Genomic DNA, 22,113 nt, shown 5'->3' with positions numbered 1-22,113 from the left:
ATCAAAAAGTAAAGTTTCAACAGGGCTAGTTCTGCAACTTGATAAGGATTTTACTCGATATATAACTCATCTAAAAATTCTTGTACCAGTTGACAGTTGTTTTATTGACCAGACTGGATCTGACAACCTAATCTGTGACCCCCTGATGGAAAATTTCCCCTGACTTGGACACTAAAATAGGAAGTCAAGGGATATTGCCCCAGTCGACACCCAGACAGCAATAACAGTCCAACTGAGGGTGTAAGTCTGCCCCATTCTATTCAAAATAGAGCTACAAAATAAGAGAAAAGTGCAGGAGCCCAATTTGTATCCACAAATCTACACATACCTGAAAGTGCCAGTCACAGGACTATAACTATTCGGACAATAATTATTACAGTTGTTAAGAACAACTTTAATTTTGGTTAGATTTATAGTTTCAGCTTCCTTTGTGTGAGACTGACACATTCGATGGAGTGCCAGAGATCATCTGAAGTCTAATGTTGGCAATCTGTCACCTGCATATCCCTAGGAAAGTAGGAAAAAGACATTAATAAAAATCTGACACATTGCAACCCCTCTGTGTTTTACCAGAACATGCTTATGTTTATGTCTCTGGTCCCCTTGGAGAGATAGACCATTGCTTTATGATGTCGCAGTTAGTAGTTAAGGCAAATCTCCCAATAGGGAAGATAAAACGCAAAAAAAAAAAAAATAGCCTGAGCTTCTAATGTTTCCACATATCTAAAATGAAAAGGGTTGAAAATTACTCCACGAGATGGCTGCAAATATTTGGTTTGAACCGACTGGAATGATGTGTTCAGTGACATAGTGACATCATTTTTGTATGTATGTCAACACAATACGATCACCTCTGCTTGATTTACACAGCTCTGCCACTTAGCAAATCCCTGTCTGGTAGGACTGGAGATCTGATTTTATTTTGCTGCAGTTCAGTAATACTTATAGGTCTTGTTGCTCCCCCAGCCTGTGACTGGACAGTGAAGGGAAAAGCAGCAGAATAATGAACTCATCTCACCCCCCTACTTGTCATGCTTCATGTTGGCATGTGAGCACTGCAGCACAACTTTCTGTCTCCTTGTGCTGCTTCTCTCTTTCTCAATCTGAGCTCTTGTTGTACAGTGGACTGCAAGAGGCTGATACCAGGTCAAATTCAGATACCTACACTTCTTGAGAAAAAAAAATGTTTACATTAAGGAATACAGAGCTGGATTATTGTGTCTTTTATATCTACCTGAAGTTCAGCTTTAAATCCAGAAGAGATGACCTCACAGCCAATAAAGATCTAATAAAGGAGCAACTTGACTTAAGCTGTATTTAAAAATTAAATTACTGTATATTTGCTATCCCGTCTTGCTCCTGTAGCTTCATTAATATGTAAGAATTGATTTGCTCGTAGAAAGTTTAAACAACAAGCATCAGCTACCGCAAGGTTAATTACATATTAGGTAAATGAGATTTGATATAAGAGGTTTAAATTATATTCCTATTGTTTCTCTCTGTAATCATGTGGAAATTGCACACAGAAATCCATGTGAAATACTTGCTGTAAGACACAAAAGAAACAACAATGACAGTATGTCCTTAGTCTAGATTACTGGTGTGCAACACACGGCCTGCTGACCCTAGCTAAGTGATCACTAGTGGGGGGATGAAATGCCATCACCAGCAATGGGGATTACATTACACTGCCTTGACCTCCAATGCAGGAAGAAGGGGGGTCAACTTTCACTGCCATGTGACCACCAGTGCAGGAAGTGGGGTCAACTTTCACTGCCATGACCTCCAAGGCAGGAAGGGGTAGGTGGTAACTTTCATTGGGGGTTAACTTTTACTGCCATGATTACTATTAGGGAAGGGGAATGTGGCAATTTACTTTCTTTGCCATGACAACCAATGCAGGGAGGGTTAAATGCCGAAGCATGTATGATACTTGTATGTACATTTTATGTTACATTCAAATTGTTTTACTCTTGTCTTTTGTGGCTCAGGTCATGTCCAAGATGCTATATTACAAGAGAAGCTGGAAAGAGAAGATAAAATCCAGGTGTCTCTAGCTGTACTAAAGCAGGTATGCATAGCTATATTTCACAATAGGCTGCTTTTACATCTGAGAATCCATCAAGTACACACTGTGGTGGTAAGCCCATTCACCTTCCATCATCTGTTCCGTGACTCATAAGGCCATTCTTATAGGATAGGGTTGGCAGGGCTTAGCTCTGAAGTCATGTAGGTCAAGCTCCTAGTAACCAAATGAAACCAGCTTGGAAGTGATGCACAGAAGAGGACTTTCAGGCCAGTAAATGTAATAGCAGAAACTTTATGCTACCTGTTTTTAAAGAGGGTTTTAAAAAGGAGGCTGTCGGGTTCACCCTACAGTAAACCTGTACTGATAGAAATACAGAGGACTTCTATTGATGTTTTCCTTCTGCAAAAAACTAGCTATTTGGTTGTTTCTGAATTCAATAATTCTGATTCACCGACTTAGAACAAGCTAACTGAACTGATCTAATTGTTCCTTGTGAAAGTATTGCATTTATATAATCAGTATGGTAAAAAATAATATTCTCATGTAACAGTCAACAATGGTAGCCAACATACTCTATCAGTACAGGTTTACTTTAAAGGGTAACTCCACTTTTGTGGGAACAAAATAGCAAATAAAAATAAATCAGTATAGCAATATAGCATATACAGTTACAACACAAGTCATATTGTAATTGAATGTTATTACAAATTACCTTTTGTTTTCAGTTTGCAGCACTGCCATTTTCTATAAAATGCAATGCAATATGGCAACCTGGAGATGTTCTGTACACAGATATGGCATTTCTTGCTTGTGTGATTGTCTTCATAATTTTCCTAGAAGTCTGCATTAAGATACAAGTCAGATTTTGGGAATCCTGTGCAATAAAAATGTAACTTTTGGTGAGATACTCCCAAAGGGAAATCATGTCTGAGGCTCCATTCACACCTAGGCGATTTGAATCGTTTGCGGAAATGCCGCGATTCTGCCTGCGATTCCAAATCGCTGCAAAGAGCGGGATGCGTTTGCAATGCCATTACTTTTTAATGGCACCCTAAACCTGGTGCAATTTAGCCGTGATAAATTATATTGCAATCGCAGCAGAATTGCAACACGCAAAGCTTATCGCTCAAAAAGGATCTTCTTTTGGGCAACAGCATTTAGATTTGCTGCAATTGCAGCGCGATTTATCACGAGAAAAATCGCACTGCGATTGGGGTGCCATTAAGAAGTAATAGCATCACAAAAGCACCCTGCGTTTTGCCGTGATTTGGAATCGCAGGCAGAATCACGATTCCGATCGTGATTCAAATCGCCTATGTAGGAATGGAGCCTAAAGGCATGCAGACCTTAGCACTTTCCTCATTAGAACCCTGCGATTGCAGCAGCTGATTTAGAAATATAAAATCACTCCTATTACGTTCCCTTTCCACATGGACACATAGAAACAAACAGCTATTTCTTCAGAATAACAAAAGGTAGGAATCTGCAACAAAGTGTATTAAAATCCTTGCAATGTTCCCTGAGAATGTTTTTTCTCAACAAAAGTGGAGTTACTCTTTAAGTCCACTTATATCAATTATCCTCACACTAAGAAACCAAAATCCTAATAATTGTAATTGAAGGAATTTAGGATGCTTTGAAGAAAAGCTTTGATTCTCCACTAGTGGGACTACAATTTACAGAATGCTGAAGGCCGCATTTCTGTTGGAGCTAAAGATCTATGGGACTGCTCAGAACTGGCACGTTTTAGCACAGCATCTACTGACATGTGCTTAGTGCAAGTATATGTGCCTCTGGGCAATGCAAATTGATTTGATGTAGAATCTAACACAAGTTCTAACTTGTGCATGCATTGATGGTTTGGAAACAATAATTTCATGTGCATTTAGATGCTGTGTTTTATAGCAAAAATAAAAATGTCCTGTGTGTAAGAGTCTTTAAGCTGGAGTGAACAAAGTCTAAATTGCTTTGGCCCAAGGTCAGTGTCACTGCTATATGCTCAATTTCTGTGGAACATATTTTTCCTAGGACTGTATTAAAAGAGAAGTATGTTTTTTATTTTTATTTTAGATTCATAGTTGCCTAGGTGGATGCAGCATCAGACTGATGCTGCATCTGTTCCCCGCCATCTCTACACTGAGAACCGAGCCACCAAACACTGCCGATGGCTCGGTTCTCACAGATCCCCAAGAGGAGAGCTGCTGACTGTCAGTCAGCATCTCTTCTCTCTGCTTTTCCACGCTCACTGGAGCGCTGAGCCGTGGAGGGGCGAGGAGCGGCCGTCTCAGTGGCTCGCTTAGACTGCCATCAGTAAAGGCAGCTGGCAGATCCAGACTTCTAAAGTCGGGAAGACTCGCAGCCTTGACTGATGGCAGTGACGTCAGCGTAGAGCCGACTTTAGACCGTCCTGTGACCGTCGCCGTCCTGTGAAAATGGGTCACAGGAGTGCAAAACAAAATGCACTCCTGTGACCCTGAGGAGAAGCCCAGCCTAAAAAGCTCAGGCTGGATTTCCCCTTTTGAAGAATTTAATGGAGCAGTGTTCACTTGCATTTATTGCTGCATTGGATTTGCTTTGGATTTTGCTTAACGCAGCAAATCCAATACTGTATGTATTTTTTTCTAAGCTCAAACGAGCAGGGTCCTCCGATTTATACTGTATTGAAGTGTATTGTATTTGTACTGTCTACCTTCAAGTTGTAAAGCGCTGTGTAAACTGTCGGCGCTATATAAATCTTGTATTATAATAATAATAAAAAATGCAGATTGGAAGAATCGCGTGCACTTCCAAAACTGATCTTGGATTCAAGCAATTTGCATTTAAACGCCTGCTGCATTTCAACTAGTTTTAAATCCGATGTACACTTATCAGCCATCAATAGACGGAGCATTTTCTTTCCTGCAGCCATAGTCAATGTCAATGTGGGAATCCCTCACGTGGAGCCATTGTATTGTCTCGGCGGGGGGAGGTGTCCCTGCTGGGAGAACACAGTGATTACTGCTAGTGGCTATAATAGCCTCTAGCAATAATCACATGTAAAATCCCACAGGCTGATTTTACCCAAACTGATCAATTAATTAACTTGGGTACAATCAGCCTGCCCATTCATGGTTCAAATTTCGGCTGGTCACTGCTGAACCGGCCAAGATTTGAACCATCTTTGGCCATCTTTAGTAGTTCTATCCTTTACTATTGCAGAGAGTATTATTCACCTACCACTCTGTCTTAGAAAGTTGTAAGGTAGAGGATATGTCATAAAAATCCAATCTCAAGTTCACGTTGGCATCATCCCATAAATAAATATGGTATTTTTGAAAACAAAGGTATTGGGACTTTAAATATGCCAAATGAGAACAAAGTCAGAATATAACTCTATATACATTTTATTACACATAAAACATTGTCATAAACACAATGTTAAAAACATAGATATGCATAAAGAAACTTTGCACAAAATACAAATAATATGTAAATCTGATGGATACATGTACTTGTAATTGGTCTACGCGTTAAGCAGGATTCCCCGCTTCTTCAGGACCATACATATATTGTAAGTGTGTTATATACAGAGTTTCTTACTCAATATAAATCATCAACTCAACAGAGGAGAGGAATACAGTCTCTGTCTCAGATGTTTTGCCTACTGGCCCATAGGATATAGTCTGGACCTATTAAGGCAGAAGTAAACCTAAATATCCGGTGCATAGCAATATACTCCGAACTATATGAATCCCAATATTTATTTAAGACAGAGGGGATAAATCCAATATACCAAGAAAACCAGGCATCTCTGTGACGATCACATATGCTGGTATTGTGGTAGGTTCATATCCACCTCTCTTCTGGCAAAGTTTACACTCTGTCTTCTGATCAGGCATAGCTGGCAGTCAATCAGAAGATGGGAATGGATCTGGAATACACATCCTCAACTTAAGGAACAACACTGCTGTGATACAGTAGAGAAAATTACAGGGGAACATATCATGCTTGTGCCCCATTCATAAAGCATTGCTGAACATTTTTAGAAGACACAAACGGGGGGTTTCATTAACACTGGATTGTGCAAAATCTGGTGCAGCTATGCTCAGAAACCAGTCAGCTTCCAGGTTTTATTGTCAAGCCTAATTGAACAAGCTGAAGTTAGAAGCTAACCACCAGATTCTGAGTGTTCCAGGTTTAGTTAATCTCCCCTAAGGGCTCCTTCACACGGGATGGATCCGAGATGATCCGCCCCATGAACATCCGCTTGCTCAGCGGGGATCGCTCCGTGGATCCCCGCTGAGCAGGCAGATGACAGGTCCATCGCTGCACACTGTGCAGCGACGGACCTGTCAGAACGCCGCTCTCCCCTATGGGGGATCGGATGACGACGGACCGTAGAGTCCATCGTCATCCGATCCGAAAACGGATGGAAAAGTAGGTTTTTCCTCCGTTGAACTTTTTCGGATCGGAGCGGGTCGGATGTCAGCGGACATGTCACCGCTGACATCCGACGCTCCATAGAGATCTATGGAGGGTCCATTCAGGTCCGCCTAAAAAACTGACAGGCGGACCTGAACGGATCGTCAGTGTGAAAGAGGCCTTAGGGTCTGTTTATAAATCAGACAAGATTCAAACATTTTCTATTTGAAATCAATTGGAAAAATGTGTGAATCCTGTGTTAAATTTATTATGTAATTTGTTATGTAAACATTGCATGCATATAAAAAGGCCCTTCTGAACATTCTAGGAGTACATAACTACCATACCTTATAAGAAATCGCACCATGTTATGTATTCTTTTTTTGAATTTTATGTAAAAGAAGATATTTTTGGAGGCCACTTCACACTTCAACCTACTTCACATTGTCAGATTTCAGTAATTCCACTTTTTCCTGCCTCCAAATGTCAGCCCCAAATTCTTTGTACATTCCTGTGAAATCTTGAAGCTGAGCTTAATATTCAGGTTTGGCTTAAAACATAATAAAGACGTAATACCAGTATAAAGATGGACTTCTACTTGGATTACAAGCTAATTGATGTTATTGCTGGAGCACTGAAGATTGTCAATGTATTCCAAAAGATTGGATCACCACTTGGAAATTACTTGGGTATTGTATGGAGTAAAAATGAGCTTTATGAGCAGGATCTAGCACACAGCTGAATGTGTTAATTTTTTAATGAAAATGTCTGCATATGGATCGTATATGAATGTAGGATCAATACTTTGACAAGTTGCCTTTCCCAAACTTCATTTGGGAGCTTATCTAAAACAGTATCCATTTCTGTCCTGAAATTCTGAATTTGTTCCGTATATGATGGGTTGTCTAGCCATAAATTAATGGTTTTCATGCTGTGTTAATCAGCAAAAACATACATCCAGCTGCCATTTCTATCACATTTAATTACCTTATTACATATATCTGCTGACAGCCTGACCTTATGGTTGAGGAAGGATTGATTGAGCTTTTATCTATATTTGCTTTTTTACGCTATATACAGAATTTCATTGGGCAGTTGGTGGCATATTTTGCTGGTAAATGTTTAAATGCACATGAAGGGAAGTGTGCTGTGCTAGGCCAGGGAAGGCTTTGTATAACACATGTGTGCAAGAGGGTCTGATAAGAATGTAGAAGTGAACCATGTTATCTACCACCAGGTAAAGGACATTTTAAAAGGATCGCTAAGGTTCAACCAAAGCCTCCTTGAAGCTGAAGAGAATGAGGAGATAACCATCACAGATGATCACTATTGCTCTAACCTGCAAAGAAAAGATGAAAGTGATGTCCTTGCCAAGGAGATGCAGGAAGCTCAATGCCATAAGAAGGTACACTTGCTTGAGGTAACTTCAGGTTCATTAAATACAATTATGTGTTGTTAATTTGTTTTAATACTAGTGCAGAACACTGTCTCATAAATGTTAATGGATTCTGCAGCACACAACCTTCTTCTAAAATATATTTTTTTTAAATACACGCTATAATATATAAATAGATGATATAGCATCACTGTTCTCTTTCCCTCTGTGCAGAAGGAGGTGCATGTAACATACAGCAAAAATCAGAGATCGTATAGGTGATTCCCTCTGTCTCGAGTGCATGATACAAAGGCTGTCTGCCTTGTCTCCCAACCTCTGCAGTGCCCGCTGGAGGCAAAGGGCTCACCCTTAGCCACACTCCTAAGCAACTGGAGTGAAAGAGAGCAGAGCCTGCCACCAGCACAACTTGACACCAAGCATCATGTTACCTGGCCATGTGATCATGCCCCATCTTAGGGTTAAATATCTGAGCAGGGGCCATGTGTGTGTTCTTCCTCCCTACCCTTTCTGGATGATGATGCTGCCTGTGTAGACCTGGGCACTACACTTCTTCCCTTCTCGCTCCGCTGTGATGCCACACAGGCCCTCCACCAACCCTAGGACCCTGTAATGTGCTGCTAGTGAATCCTGGTGTCTGCTTCCTCGCTTAAAGATGTGGCTTCCTGTGTGTACTCTGAGCTGCTGCCAGGTGCACAGAACCTGTACACATGTGACTGTGCTGCATTGTTAGCACCGCCAGTGTGTTTCTCTTCTTGCAGTGTGCTACCTGCATGGGACTAAGATAAGTCCAGGCCACACAGGACCTTCTTGCTGTTTCCCCCCTGTGATGTGCTACCTTTGTGGACCTGAGTTAAAGCCAGGCTACACCAGAGCTTCCTGTTGTGTTCCACTCCTGTGATGTGCTATCTGCATAGACCTGAATTAAGTCCAGGCCACACAAAGATCATGCTACATATGATTACTGGCCTGTTGTGTTTCTACCTGTCATGGGCTACTTGTGTTGAGACCAGACCACACAAGATCCCCGCCTTTCCCAGGACACTGTGATCTCCCACCAGAGGCTTCCTGCTATGCTTCATCCCCCAAAGTCCCCCCCAACCTCTCCCCCTGGTGAAGCCCGGCCTCTGTGCACTTTGAGCTGCAACACCCCCAGACCTGGAAGCCTCCTCTACCACCCTTGCTATATCCTAGTACTGTTTTCCCCTTGCTGTGCATGAATATCTGCCCTGTGACCCTGGACTCATCTTTGGGTTTGTTTGCTCCTTGCTGTGCCCTGTGCCCCTGATCTTAACCCTCTCTGTATAAAACTGCTGCCCTGTGCCCCCTGGACTTATCTCCTTGCTGTTCTATATTGCTGCCTGTGACCCCTCTGTGACTCAGAACTTATTCCTGCCATTCAGGGCTGGATTGGGACAAAAATTTGGACCCGGACTTCATCCAGACAGGCCCACTTTAATTTTGCAAACACGCACAAAAACAGCAAATAAACTATATGTAATTGTGCAAAAAACATAAGTAAAAACATTCCAATGTATGTATAAACAGCTTCTTTTTTTTTAACTCTTTATTTTGAGAACAGGATGCATTCCAACATTACAGACGCCTTTAGAATGATATTTATAAGTTATAAGGTATAAAAGTTGTTGGGCATAGGACAGAACATATATCTGTCCTCCACGTTCTACAACATTTATTCTTCTGTATGAAAATGTGTTAACTAAAAATATACTTCATCCTCAAACACCTCTTTTATTATTTCACTTATTCTCCTCTGTATTTTTCTCCACCTTCCTTCTTACATCACTGCGTGAAGTGGGAGGGCTAACGTCGTCATGCAGGAAAATTGCTACAGCCTCATTGGCTGGAATTTCAGAGACTGGCATTGCTGCACAGCCATTGGCTGCCTTTCAGCAATGCAGCGGCGCTGAGGCTGAGCCGGGTTGTGCACTAAGAAGTGAGGTGATGGGCAGTGCGGATGACAGGTCTCTCCCATGCCTGCCGGCCGGAAATCCCAAGAAATTCTTTAAGTATATAAACAGTAAAAAAAGGAGGATAGACCATATTGGCCCCATAAAGAATGAGGAAGGAAATCTGGTTACAAAGGACAGGGAAATGGCAAAGCTATTGAATTTATTCTCCTCCTGAGTATTTACAAAGGAATCGGGTTTCAGCGAATGTACAAAGATTTTTCGTCTGAATATTCTCGTCTGAAAATTGATCCATGTGGCCAGCATAAGGATCGGTACACACCTATGCAGTTTGCTTTTAATGTGTTTCTACAGTGCTTTTTTGCTGTGCATTTTGATTTTTGTGCACGTGATTTTGCTGCGATTTGCATTTTTGCATTTTTTTGGCCAATTTGTTGTTGGGCAGATTAAAAAAACACAAATTTCTTCAAAAACGCATTACATGCTTTTCTGCAGCTTCTCCATTGAAGTATATTGAACCAAAAAAAGCACAGTTTTGCGTTAAAAAAAAAGCCCCTGACCCTTTCCAAATACGCAGCAGCTGAAAAAAGCATAGATGTGAACGTGTCCCATAGGAAACCATGTAAATGAACTGTAGTGCGTTTCTGCAAAAAGCACTAAAAAACACATAGATGTGAACCAGGTCTGAGATGTTTAGTAACATAATGGGGTTAAAAAAAAATAAAATTAGCCCTTTATAGTACAAAAAAAAAGCAGATAATCACTACTGTAAGGGGTTCATTTTTTAACTGTAGTACTGTGAAAGTTATATTTACAGTAGCGATTTGCTCTTTTTGTACTATAAAGGGCTCATTTTAGTTTTTTTAACCACATTATGTTACTGCCGAGTAATCGATTATGAAAATAGCAATCGAATAATTTCATAATCGATTATTTGTCGATTAATCGATTAGTTGTCGATTAATCGATTAGTTGTTTCAGCCCTAGTTTACTTCCTCTTTAAAGCCCAACTACAGCCAAAACATTTTTTTTGGATATAATGAGAAAGGTTTAGCGCCTGTACCATATTTTTTATTTCTGTCTTAGTCCTTGTTGGGGAGATTTTCCCTCACTTCCTGACAGGGCAAAAAAGTACTGGAAAGTCTCTCTAATCAGTACACCGATAACAACAAAGAATACATTTTTAATAGAGTGAGGAGGGGTTGAAACCTCTGAGAGCGTTTTTAATATTGCCTTCCTGTCCTGGTGAATGCCGCTGCCTTTTTTTTTTTTTTTTTTTATTCTTTATTTAACGAAAGACAGTGGTTAACAATCTCGGTGAGCAGCAATACTGACAAGACAACTGAGACACAGCTGAGGGTTCAAAGAGAGGTCAATAAACATATTCTAACAGGTAGGGATAAGAAGGTCGTAGCCCTCTAATCATGATAGCATGACCGAAGACTGAAGTAAATTATTGAATAAATGGAAGAAAATCTCTATGTATACAAGACAAGGTTTCCATGCTGGCTGGCTGGCTGCTAGATCCAAACTCTTTGCCCTCCAACAGAAAAAAAAATAAAAAAATGTTTTTCTTTGAAATGTAGTTATGAGAAACTACTAGTAAAGATGTAAAGAAAAACAGAAGAAAAAAACTGAGAGGAGGAGGGGTAGTAGGGTGAGAGGGGGAGGGGATGTGCCAGAGATTAGAGGGGCTAGATTCTGAAGTGGATAGCTAGATAACAAAGATAAATGGACATCAAGAAAAAGAAGCGGCCGGCAACTCCATAACATCAAGCGTATTTATTGTAAAGCCTTCACAGTGAGTACAGATTACTGCTGACTGTACTCACTGTGAAGGCTTTACAATAAATCCGCTTGATGTTATGGAGTTGCCGGCTGCTTCTTTTTCTTGATGACTGTTTGTCCATTGGTGTGTGGGAGGACGCCTCGGCTTGGACACCCAGACTGCAAACTTCCAAAGTAAGACTTTGTTTTCCACTGTTCTGAGCCATACAATTTTTGATCGAATCATTAGATAACAAAGACCATATTAACAAAACCTTCCTCGCGCTGCATTTAGTAAATGTACCGTATGGGATGATTTGTACTGCAAAAGCGGGATATTATTAAAATGAAGCACATAGCTCATGGAGTGAGTGCCCAGTTCCACCAACGCAAGCTTGAGGACTAGCTGGCATACTTGGTCCAAAAAAGAGTGAGATGTGCAAGCAGGAGTCTTCCTCTTGTCCGTATCTCCAACATAGGCTAGATGAGTGTGGGAAAATCTTGTGCAGAGTCATTGCGGACTCTATACCAATGACATAAAATCTTATAGCCCTGCTCCTAAAATTTATTAGCGATGGAGGACTTCTGTGCTAACAAGATGGCCCGATCCACTTGGCCAGTAGAGAAACTACACAATTGAGATAGGAGGCGAGGGACATAAGACACGTCTAAACACGTCTTCAAATGGGGTAGGGTCAAACAAGGCACCGTATTTGGCAGTAGTGGACTTTAGGAAATGGTAGATCTGGTAGGCTCCCATTCTATCCACAAAAAAAGTTTTGGCTTTGGATTTAGTCTTTCAGAAACAACAGTAAATACAGGTTATGTTTTTATAGCATTGTTAAACAATGTGCACTAAGACAATAGCACCATGAAGACAGAGTTCAGCAAGTTTTAATGTGTTTGGTATTGAGTAGTCCCTGATCTTGAACAATGGTAGATGACAAGAAGACATATGGCATGTATAAGGTCATTATCTGGGAGAGCCACTACAAGTTCCCCCTGTCATCATTCATTTAGTCAGCAGCAAAGGAGACTGGGTGAGAACATGCTTCATGTCATTGTAAATTCCTTAAAACTGAGAAGGGCTCAATATTTGACCTCTGACAAATCTACATAAAAAAAATACAGTATGTATACATTTGTCTGTGGCTTGTTATTTTCCCTTTTAATGCTAAACCACATCTGAATGTCTGTTCATTCCATGAGCTGTATGTCCCCAGATCCTTTGGGCAAACCTTTCATTTATCCTTGGATCAGCGCCATCATCGCACAGCTGGATCTTGGCCAGCAAACCCTATTAGAGGCTCTTCCAGCGTTATCCTAGCTGAAACATAAAATAAAAATAATTCAATGTGGTTTTCGTAAAGCCACACAATAATAAAATATGTTCTTTAATGGGGTATTTTAATGAGATTTTACAATTTATTATTTTATGCATCTTCTGAAATTAGAAAAGCATGGGAAGCTTGTAGTATCATAAATTGGCCGTGTACTGTCTTAAAGGATTAGTATTCCTAAACAAAAATTAGCAGATATAAAAAGAAAGTTAACTGAAAACAGAAACATATAGCTGTAGTATGTTTTAGTACATACATGCCTCTGCATCTTTTAGTATACACCTAAAATACTTGAATGGGATCCAAACTATTTGCTGTAGACAGATCTGCAATAAGAAACTTGTTTTAATAAATGGGTGATGAAACTCCACAAAAACAAAAAATCCCGCCAGTCTTTTGTCTAAACTTCCTTCCTTTATTTTAGCAGCTTCTCATCACAAAGGGTGCACAATGCTGCCAGTGGGCTTGATGTAGCTACCATCACACATGGGCATACAGTCCAAAATATAGTCACACTCTGAGGTAGCCAGGTAATTAATCTTACTCTGTTGAACTAGACAGTAAATGACCCCAATGTGATCCTTGCTCCTTACTCCAGTGGGCTTAGCCATAAGAATCCATCCATTAGGACCCTGGTGGTGTCATAAATTGCCATGTAGAATATAGTTTGATGCATATGCTGGATACCTTGAAATGCAGCTGTTTTTCTTGATTTGTATGGCAGACAGAATTTTGCAGTTCAGCTGTCAGGGCCAGTGCTATAGAATTTCTGAGAACAGTGTATCTAGAGCAGGGGTCTCAAACGGGCGGCCCTCCAGCTGTTGCAAAACTACAAGTCCCATCATGCCTCTGCCAAAGTTTTGGAGGTCCAGGTGTGCCTAGAACCTAGATCTAACCCTTCTGGCTAATACCAGATTTGCCATATTGCCATTCCAAGTCTAAAGACGGGGTGATGTATAGGAAGAGTTTTATTAAGAAAATCCATATACAGTATAAATGAAAGTACATATAGCATACAGTGTGACATTCCAGTTGTATTGTTATTAGTAACTGTTTTCCGTGGTGGGTCTCACTGGGCTCATGGCCCATACAACGTTTACATCATCATGCTGCCATAAAAATAGAAACATTCCCTGCTATCTAGCACATAAACAAAAAAAGGTTAATGTCCGTGAGTGCCATTATAAACATTCCAGCCTTACACAGCTTCCGTATCACAAAGGAGGAAATACCAATGGCTGCACTTAACAGCAACATCTAAACAAGCCCAGATCTCATTTCAATGCATGCAAACAAAACACCAACACGGTATGGTTAAATAACAGATATGAATACAGCTTGGAAAGCTGCTAACATGTTCTGTATTCTAAATCTGAGAAGCCAGTTAGGTTTTTTTTCTTGTGTATGAATCTTGATTCCCCATAAAATATCCATTTCAGCTTTCTAGTCAATAAAAGAAATAGTGTGTTTTTTTTGTTTTTTATTAATTGACCAGTAGTTAGTTGTATTGACAGTAAAACCACTAGAAATGGATACAGAAAATAGATAAAAAGAGCAACAAAAACAGAAATAATAACAGAAATAAATGTATAGTATGATCAATTTCCCTAATGAGCACAAATATGGCTGTTCCACGCTAACAGTATTTACATTGTGCACATCATGTTCACTTATATATACATATATAACACTTTAGATAGACTATAGATTTCCTTTTAAACTTTAAAGAGTATCTTCCACTTGTAGGGAAATATAACAGATTATTTTCCTACCCAAAGCCCCACTAAAGCTTACCTTTGTCATGATCCCTCGCCATTCTGTTTCTCCAATGAAGCCATGGGTATAAACCTTGTATAAGCACATTTTGGACAGCCATGCATTTAGGGTCAGCACTTATATAGGGTTAGCGACCTGTTTACCTGCTTCATGGGACAGTATTTAGGATTGCTGATTGGTTCTCAGAAGCATTGAACATTTTTTATATGTAGCATTGGGGGAGTTTGGTAAAGCTTAGCACACACGTGCTTTTTCTGGGTCAATAGCTCACAGAGTATCAAAGCAAAAATAAGGATAATAGCAATGGTACGTGCACCCTAAAATTAAGTCAGTTCCCATATTTCTAACTTACAAACTACCCATAATTGAGTATTGAACATTGAGCAGCCATCAATTGTCAGGTATAAATTATAGGGAATTCCAGATTGCATATCAGTGTGCAAATCAACACAATAACATAAAACATTGCTTTCAGATACTCCTATTAGTATAACAACACTGGGGTTTATTTACTAAAACTAGAGAGTGCAAAACCTGGTGTAGCTGTGCATGGTAGCCAATGAGCTTCTAACTTCAGCTTGTTCAATTAAAAAAACGGAAGCTGATTGGTTTCCATGCAAAGCTGCACCAGATTTTGCACTCATCAGTTTTAGTAAATCAACCCCACTGTCATTCGGAAACAGGAAAAAAAAGGCTTTAAGGTGGACCCCAGCATTAATTTATACTTCACATGAAATAGTGGGGCATATATCAGCAGTTACAGAGTAATGTTAATTTTTTTTTTTTTTTAAAGTATATTTTCTTTTTCAAGTAAACTTATATTGGATTATCCAAAATAACCATTGTGTGTATTGCAATTACAATACTAATATTATAAAATGAAAATGTATCCTGCGATCATACATCTCATTTAAAATGTTCTCCTCTAACTTGTAGCACTTATTCATTCTCCATTTTAGGCAGAATGTGACGATTCTGGAAGTACTGAGAGCCGGCAATCGGATGATTATATCCTGATCTCCAAGGAGGGTGAAACCGGTAGCTGCAATGCAGGCTCAGGGACCGCACAGAAGGAGCAATTGCAGAAACATAGGGGTCCATCAGACAAGAAAGCGGCAGCTCCATCCAGTCCACTAACCTTCCCGGACCCTCTAATGGGTGGACACCTTTCCTCTGGCAATCTAAGTTCCAGTCCTGATGATGACAGCAGCAACAACAGCAAGGATTCCGACTTCACTATTGTTAGCCCACTAGACATTTAATGGTTCTGTTCGTTTTCTTTCCTTTTATAAGATACTTTGTAATATGCGGGATGCCCTTCATGTATTATAATATATATAGGGAGTAGTTTTGTTATGTGTGAACAGGAAGAATTGCCACATCCTGTTCATTTATGCAAGCCATTATGCAGAGCACAAATAATAGACATTACAGAGAATATAGCCATTGTCATAATTGCCTTACATGTATACTTAATACTACTGTACTGTATGCCTGCTGCTGTCTTTAGGGATGGCCTAGCTTCTTTTACTGAAATAAGACTTGGTAGGGTCTGGCTCTTCGTCTGTGGCTCCTTCCACTGGCAATGCTAGCTGGAGCTAATTATAATTCAAGATGCCAAACAAAAGATTAAAGTGATGCCCATTGTTTATCTAGGTAGTACCATGTTGCTACCCCCACTTCCTTCATAAGCAACAGTGGCAACTACAACCTACTGTTGTAACAGATTGACATCTGACCAGTTACACAAATCATTGACCACGTTTATTTTTAAATGATTGTGCCACAATATCACATTTTAAAAGTAGGTGGTGCTGCAACTGAACTTTAGTAAAACTGTTTTCAGTGCTGTAGTAGGTCACTGGCATCAAGAACCGAAAAGCTCTGTGAGAATATAAACACTGAACATTAGAGTGGCTAGAGATGAGTGAAGTTTGTGTTAAAACTTTCTTACTTGTCCCCATTCCATTGTGCTACTGGTCTTTGCTTCTTTTAACCCAGATGTTGGGATTTTCCCCATAACCTTCTACTGCCCAGTACCTAGTGTAGCCTAGTGTAGACACAAGTTGATGAGCTCAGAAAGTACATGGACTTTACAGTAAATCTGGGCTTTGACAAAGTAGAGCAGAGAAATATCTTTATTTTAATGCTGACCACAAAACTGTTGTTCTCTTTGCTCTCCCACCACTTTGATCACCTTTGGAAGTGATGTGATATATTCAGTACTTCCAATCATGTGATTCACTAGCCTTCCTCCCCTGTGTTAGAGCTGATGCTGGTTTTATTTGCCACTGAGGCACATAGTGCTGTCAAATAGGGCTGGTTAGAGAGGCCCAGTGTTACACCCTAGAGCTTTCTTAGAGCTTGTTTTCTTCACTCCCATGAGCCAACAGAGGAGTTGGGGGAGAAAAGGGAAAACAAGAATAAGTAGCTGCTGGGGTTTGCAATAAAGTGGGCATGTTGCTTAACCCTGCATGGGTTCACTTTAATCCATTGAAACCACAGGACCAGGGAACAGAGCTGAACAATGTTACACAGTGCCCTCCGTTTTCCACCTCTCTATGATTTCTTACCCTTTAATTAAGCCAGAATATGACAAATGGTTTTTGATGAAATGCTACTGATATATTATCTGATGTTGTGATGCCAACACAAGCCTATACCGATAACTAATAAAAAGACATCTCAACCTTATTGCATTGCGTGCCTTTTACAAAGTGTCCCAGTTTAAAAAAAGACTATTTTAGTAGTATTTCTTTTCACCAAAACACTAAAGGAAGTTTAGATTATTCCACTGTGTGTAATAAGCAAATAAGCAGCATTAAAATTTAATTTTAGAGGTGGTTTATTGGGCAGTTTTGTTTTTTTTAAAATGATGCAGACAGGGTAATAGCAGACCATTTGCTCAGGAGCTATGTGTCTGGGATTCGATAGTGCTGTCTAAATGGGACCTGTTATTACACTATCAAGAATCTGGTTACAGATCAGAAGATATTTGTCTGTAATGTTTTACTTTTTTTTTCAGCTGGAACATTTATCTGTTTACACCACAGCTGAGAATTCCCATTCTTTAATTAATTTGCATGAAGATTTAGGCTTTAGAGTTTAAACTAGAACTGGGCAACAGCTGATCATGTTGAAGCTTATGTCTAGTTCAGTTGTTTAAAGACCTTTAACTCCATAAGGCAAATCTAAACCTCAAAACCCAAATGTAATATATTGAACATTACCAGTCCTTAGATGTTATGGCTGCATTGGTTATCATTTTTAGGCTTTCTTTCTTTTATTCTCACCTGGTGATCCAGCAAATAACACACTTACTTTTGTGCCTACACATTTCTTTATTGTATCTGCGTAGGTAGCCATGGCTGTCTAACAGGCTGGACTTCAAACAAGTCTCCCTTTGTTCATCCCTATTAGGGATAAAGTAAACTGACAGCATAGGATAATCCTAATGTGTTTTCCCTAACAAAACAACCATTTGTTTAATAAAAAATAAATAAATAAACTGGTTTTTAGATCTGACTTCCTCTGATCGATCAGCTCTCAAAATAAGGATCTACATTCACTGGCCACTTTATTAGGTAAACCTTGCTAGTACTGGGTTGGAGCCCCTTTTGCCTTCAGAACTGCCTTAATTCTTCATGACATTCAACAAGGTGATTCAAGGTGAGGAGATTCAACATGGTGTTGGAAACATTCCTCAAAGATTTTGGTCCATATTGACATGATAGCATCAAGCATTTGCCGCAGATTTGTCGACTGCACATCTATGATGCAAATTCCCCGTTCAACCACATCCCAGAGGTGCTCTATTGCAGTGGTTCTCAACCTCAGTCCTCAAGTACCCCCAACAGGCCATGTTTTGGGAACTTCCCTGAAATAAAATAGCTCTTATCACTACCATGTCATTGATATTGATTTAAAGCAGCCGTGCAAAGTAAATGAAAACATGGCCTGTTTGGGGTACTTGAGGACTGAGGTTGAGAACCACTGCTCTATTGGATGGAGATCTGGTGACTGTGGAGGCCATTGTAGGACAGTGAACTCATTGTCATGTTCAAGAAACCAGTTTGAGATGATCTGAGCTTTGTGATATGGTGCATTATGCCACTGGAAGTAGCCATCAGAAGAGGGGTATACTGTAGTCATAAAGGGATGGACATGGTCAGCAACAATACTCAGGCTGTGGCATTTAAACAATGCTCAGTTGGTACTAAGGGGCCCAAGGAGTGCCAAGAAACTATCCCCCACACCATTACACCACCAGCCTGAACCATTAATACAAGGCAGAATGGGTCCATGCGTTCATGTTGTTTACACCAAATTCTGACCCTACCATCTAAATGATGCAGCTGTAATTGAGACTCATCAGACCAGACATTTTTCCAGTCTTCTCTTGTCCAATTTTGGTGAGCCTGTGCGAATTGTAGTCTCAGTTTTATGTTCTTAACTGACAGGAGTGGCACCCAGTGTGGTCTTCTGCTCCTGTAGCCCATCTGCTTCAAGGTTCGATGTGTTGTGCATTCAGAGATGGTATTCTGCATACCTCTGACATCAACAGGGCATTTTTGTCCACATAACTGCTGCTCACTGGATATTTTCTTTTTTTCGAGCCATTTTCTGTAAATCCTAGAGATGGTTGTGTCTAAAAATCCCAGTAGATCAGCAGTTTATGAAATACTCATACCAGCCCGTCTAGCACCAACAACCTTGCCACGTTCAAAGTTACTTAAATCCCCTTTCTTCCCCATTCTGATGCTCGGTTTGAACTTCAGCAAGTCATCTTTATCATGTCTAGATGCCTAAATGCAATGAGTTGCTGCCATGTGATTGGCTGATTAACAATTTGTGTTACCCAGAAATTAAACAGGTGTACCTAATAAGGTGGCCAGTGAGTGTATGTGTGGCCCTCTAATATTCTTCACGAGGATGCACAGAGAATTTAAAGAAGTCTCATCGATGTTAAAAATGCTTGTCCCCCAGGGACCTAGTGCACATAGCACATGTCTCTGCGCAGTGGGGGTTGCTCAGCTGTGTGGTCGGATAGCTTGCCCCACCCCCTCCCCCACCACCACCACTATTTGGCCATGCTGGAGCAAGAAAACAGAATATTGAGTGACAAGGCACAGAGAAGGAGGGGGTGGTACAGAGACCACAAAGCACCCACCTCCTCAATACATCTGCAGCCCTCCGTGCCATTTAGCCCTATGTCTCCTCTGCACTGTAAAAATACTGAGCCCACAACACCTAGCCGTCAGTCTAGGTCTAGTTCAGAGATTACCACAGTAGTAACTGGCAACTTGTATTGTGAATCAAGTCAGCTGAAAAGCAGCCCCGTCATTCACAAACACATAATCCTGCAGCTGCTACCCTAGTCTCTCTTGGGAAATGTAGTGTTTTTGTAAATTACAGCGCTGCTCTCCTTCCACTCTCATTCACAGCACAAGCCACTATTGGAGGAGATGACTATAGTAATAGCTGCCAACTTCTGCTGTGAATGATGGTGGCAGGAGATCAGCGCTGTCATTTATGATGGCACCAACAGCTACTACATTCATCTAAGAGAGACTAGTGTAAAAGCTGTCAGCATGTGTTTTTGTGAATGGCAGCGCTGCTCTCCGGCCACCATCATTCTCGACACAAGCTGATAGCCACTACTGTAGTAATCTCTGAACTAGCTAGTGGCTGCAGCAGTTTGTGGGCTTTGTCTTCTTGCAGCACAAAGGGAGCAGAGGGGGTACAGGGCTAAACAAGGAGGACAACAGAACAGAGATGAGGCTGTGGTTTCAGTGCTGCCTGTACCTCCCCAATAGGAACTCCCATAATCTGGGCTTCTGCCAGGGGTTAAGCTACAGCCAGCATGGACAGAGACAAAAATGACATATGATTTATTAACCACAGCACAACACAGACTATGTTCACTAGGTTCCCTGAGGGATTTAACAAACCTTTTTACCTTTGGGTAGGAGTACTTCTTAAAAGCTGAACCTTGGGAAAACTAAAAGTCCTCCCTGATGATTGGAGTTACCCCTGCATTGCAATGGTTAAATGCTTGTTTAGCTTAGAGGATGGTAAGAGCACTTTTACTTACCTCATCCTCTGCTTCTCCGGCAAATGGTGCTTCAGCAGTGGTTTATCCCTCGGTGTCCTCACAACTAATGCATCTCTATGGTTCCTGCATTGGTCCTGATGACCCTAGAGGACCTTAGTTTGCTAAAGTGCAGGAGAGAGGAGCCTGCAGTGACTGGCCTAAAAGCATGGAGGAGCCTGAAGGAATGGAGGATCAAGTAAGTAAAATTTACTTGAAAACTGCTAAAATTGTATATCATATGTACCGAGATAAGTAGTCCAACCGACACACTGAATAAATGCTATGTAACATATATAAATTAAAATCTCTAGGCATACATGTGAGTCAAGGAAAAGCCTCTAATGCAGCAATGATGCATATCAGAGAGAAGGAATCCGGCAGCTCTTCATGACATGAGGGGGCAATCCAGCCAACCACATGTAAAGGAAACAGAGTAGCAAGGGCGCAGGATTAGCCAAAGTTTATTAAACAAAGTATCACTTACGTCATGGACCACTGTGTGCAGTTCACGGTACAGAAAGATGTGGGTATCAGCATGGCCAGGGAGGATAAACACTATTGGAAAAGCCACAATGCCGAGAGCTGAACCTACCAAAGAGGATAATAGCAAACGGCATGCACAGCCGCTCTATCTGTACTTGACACAACACAGCTGTCAGAAGGGAATGGGCAGCAACATGTTTTGGGGGCTCCATCCCCTTTATCAAGCCAGCACAAAGTAGCTCACAACAGTTGTGCAGTGTCAAATAAACTAAATACTTATTATGTTAATAGACAATGGAGTAACGTGAATAAAAGTCCATATTTATATATAAAACATTGCTGTGAAACATGAATGAAAGAATCTTCTATATGTACTCCAATCACCGTGTAGTACTAAAGTGCAAATTGCTTCAAATAAAGTGCTTCAAGATGTCTATACAAGAGGATTAATGAACATGTAACAAATATTAAAAACGGCTTCAGAAAGCACAGTGTCTCAAACCATTTTAGAATTTATCACCAGCAAAACCCAGTCGTTTTAAAATTTTATGGGATAGATAAGGTTTTGCCCTGCTGGAGAGGGGGCGATATGATAACTCAGGTCTCATAGGCCGAGACCCGGTGCATTTTTGAGTTGGGATGTCTCATACCTGCGATCATGAACCTTGACATAGACCTGAATAGTTTTTTGACTGACTATCGATCGAGATATCACCTGAAAACCGTATTCCCATTTTTTATCTTTATTTTTTGTCACAGATTATTATCTTTCTATTGTAGCAATATCCTTCATGATAGGAAGGGAAAATATTCATTAATCTGAATTTTTAATTATTATTTCCATATTTTATATAATTCAATATTCTTTAATATATTAATGAAGAATTAGAATATATTTT

General features: G+C 40.4%; 1 protein-coding gene across 4 annotated transcripts in view; it reads left to right on the top strand.

The window, feature by feature from the left end:
* The window catches only part of TBC1D5 (TBC1 domain family member 5), an 842,416-nt gene extending 825,085 nt beyond the window's left edge, over nt 1-17,331 (top strand). For 3 of the 4 annotated variants that reach the window (XM_073630199.1, XM_073630201.1, XM_073630200.1), the window contains 3 exons: nt 1,992-2,071; nt 7,668-7,850; nt 15,597-17,331. In XM_073630199.1, the coding sequence (XP_073486300.1) occupies nt 1,992-2,071; nt 7,668-7,850; nt 15,597-15,899 (566 nt within the window). In that variant the 3' untranslated portion in view covers nt 15,900-17,331. The remainder of the gene's footprint in view (nt 1-1,991; nt 2,072-7,667; nt 7,851-15,596) is intronic. The other variant, XM_073630202.1, reaches the window with a different exon arrangement.
* Nucleotides 17,332-22,113: the final 4,782 nt, after the last annotated feature.

This window comes from Aquarana catesbeiana, linkage group LG05 (assembly GCF_042186555.1).
Source record: "Aquarana catesbeiana isolate 2022-GZ linkage group LG05, ASM4218655v1, whole genome shotgun sequence".
NCBI classification, from domain to species: domain Eukaryota; kingdom Metazoa; phylum Chordata; class Amphibia; order Anura; family Ranidae; genus Aquarana; species Aquarana catesbeiana.
Note: the sequence above shows the minus strand (reverse complement) of the source record. Positions and strands in the feature narration are given on the sequence as shown.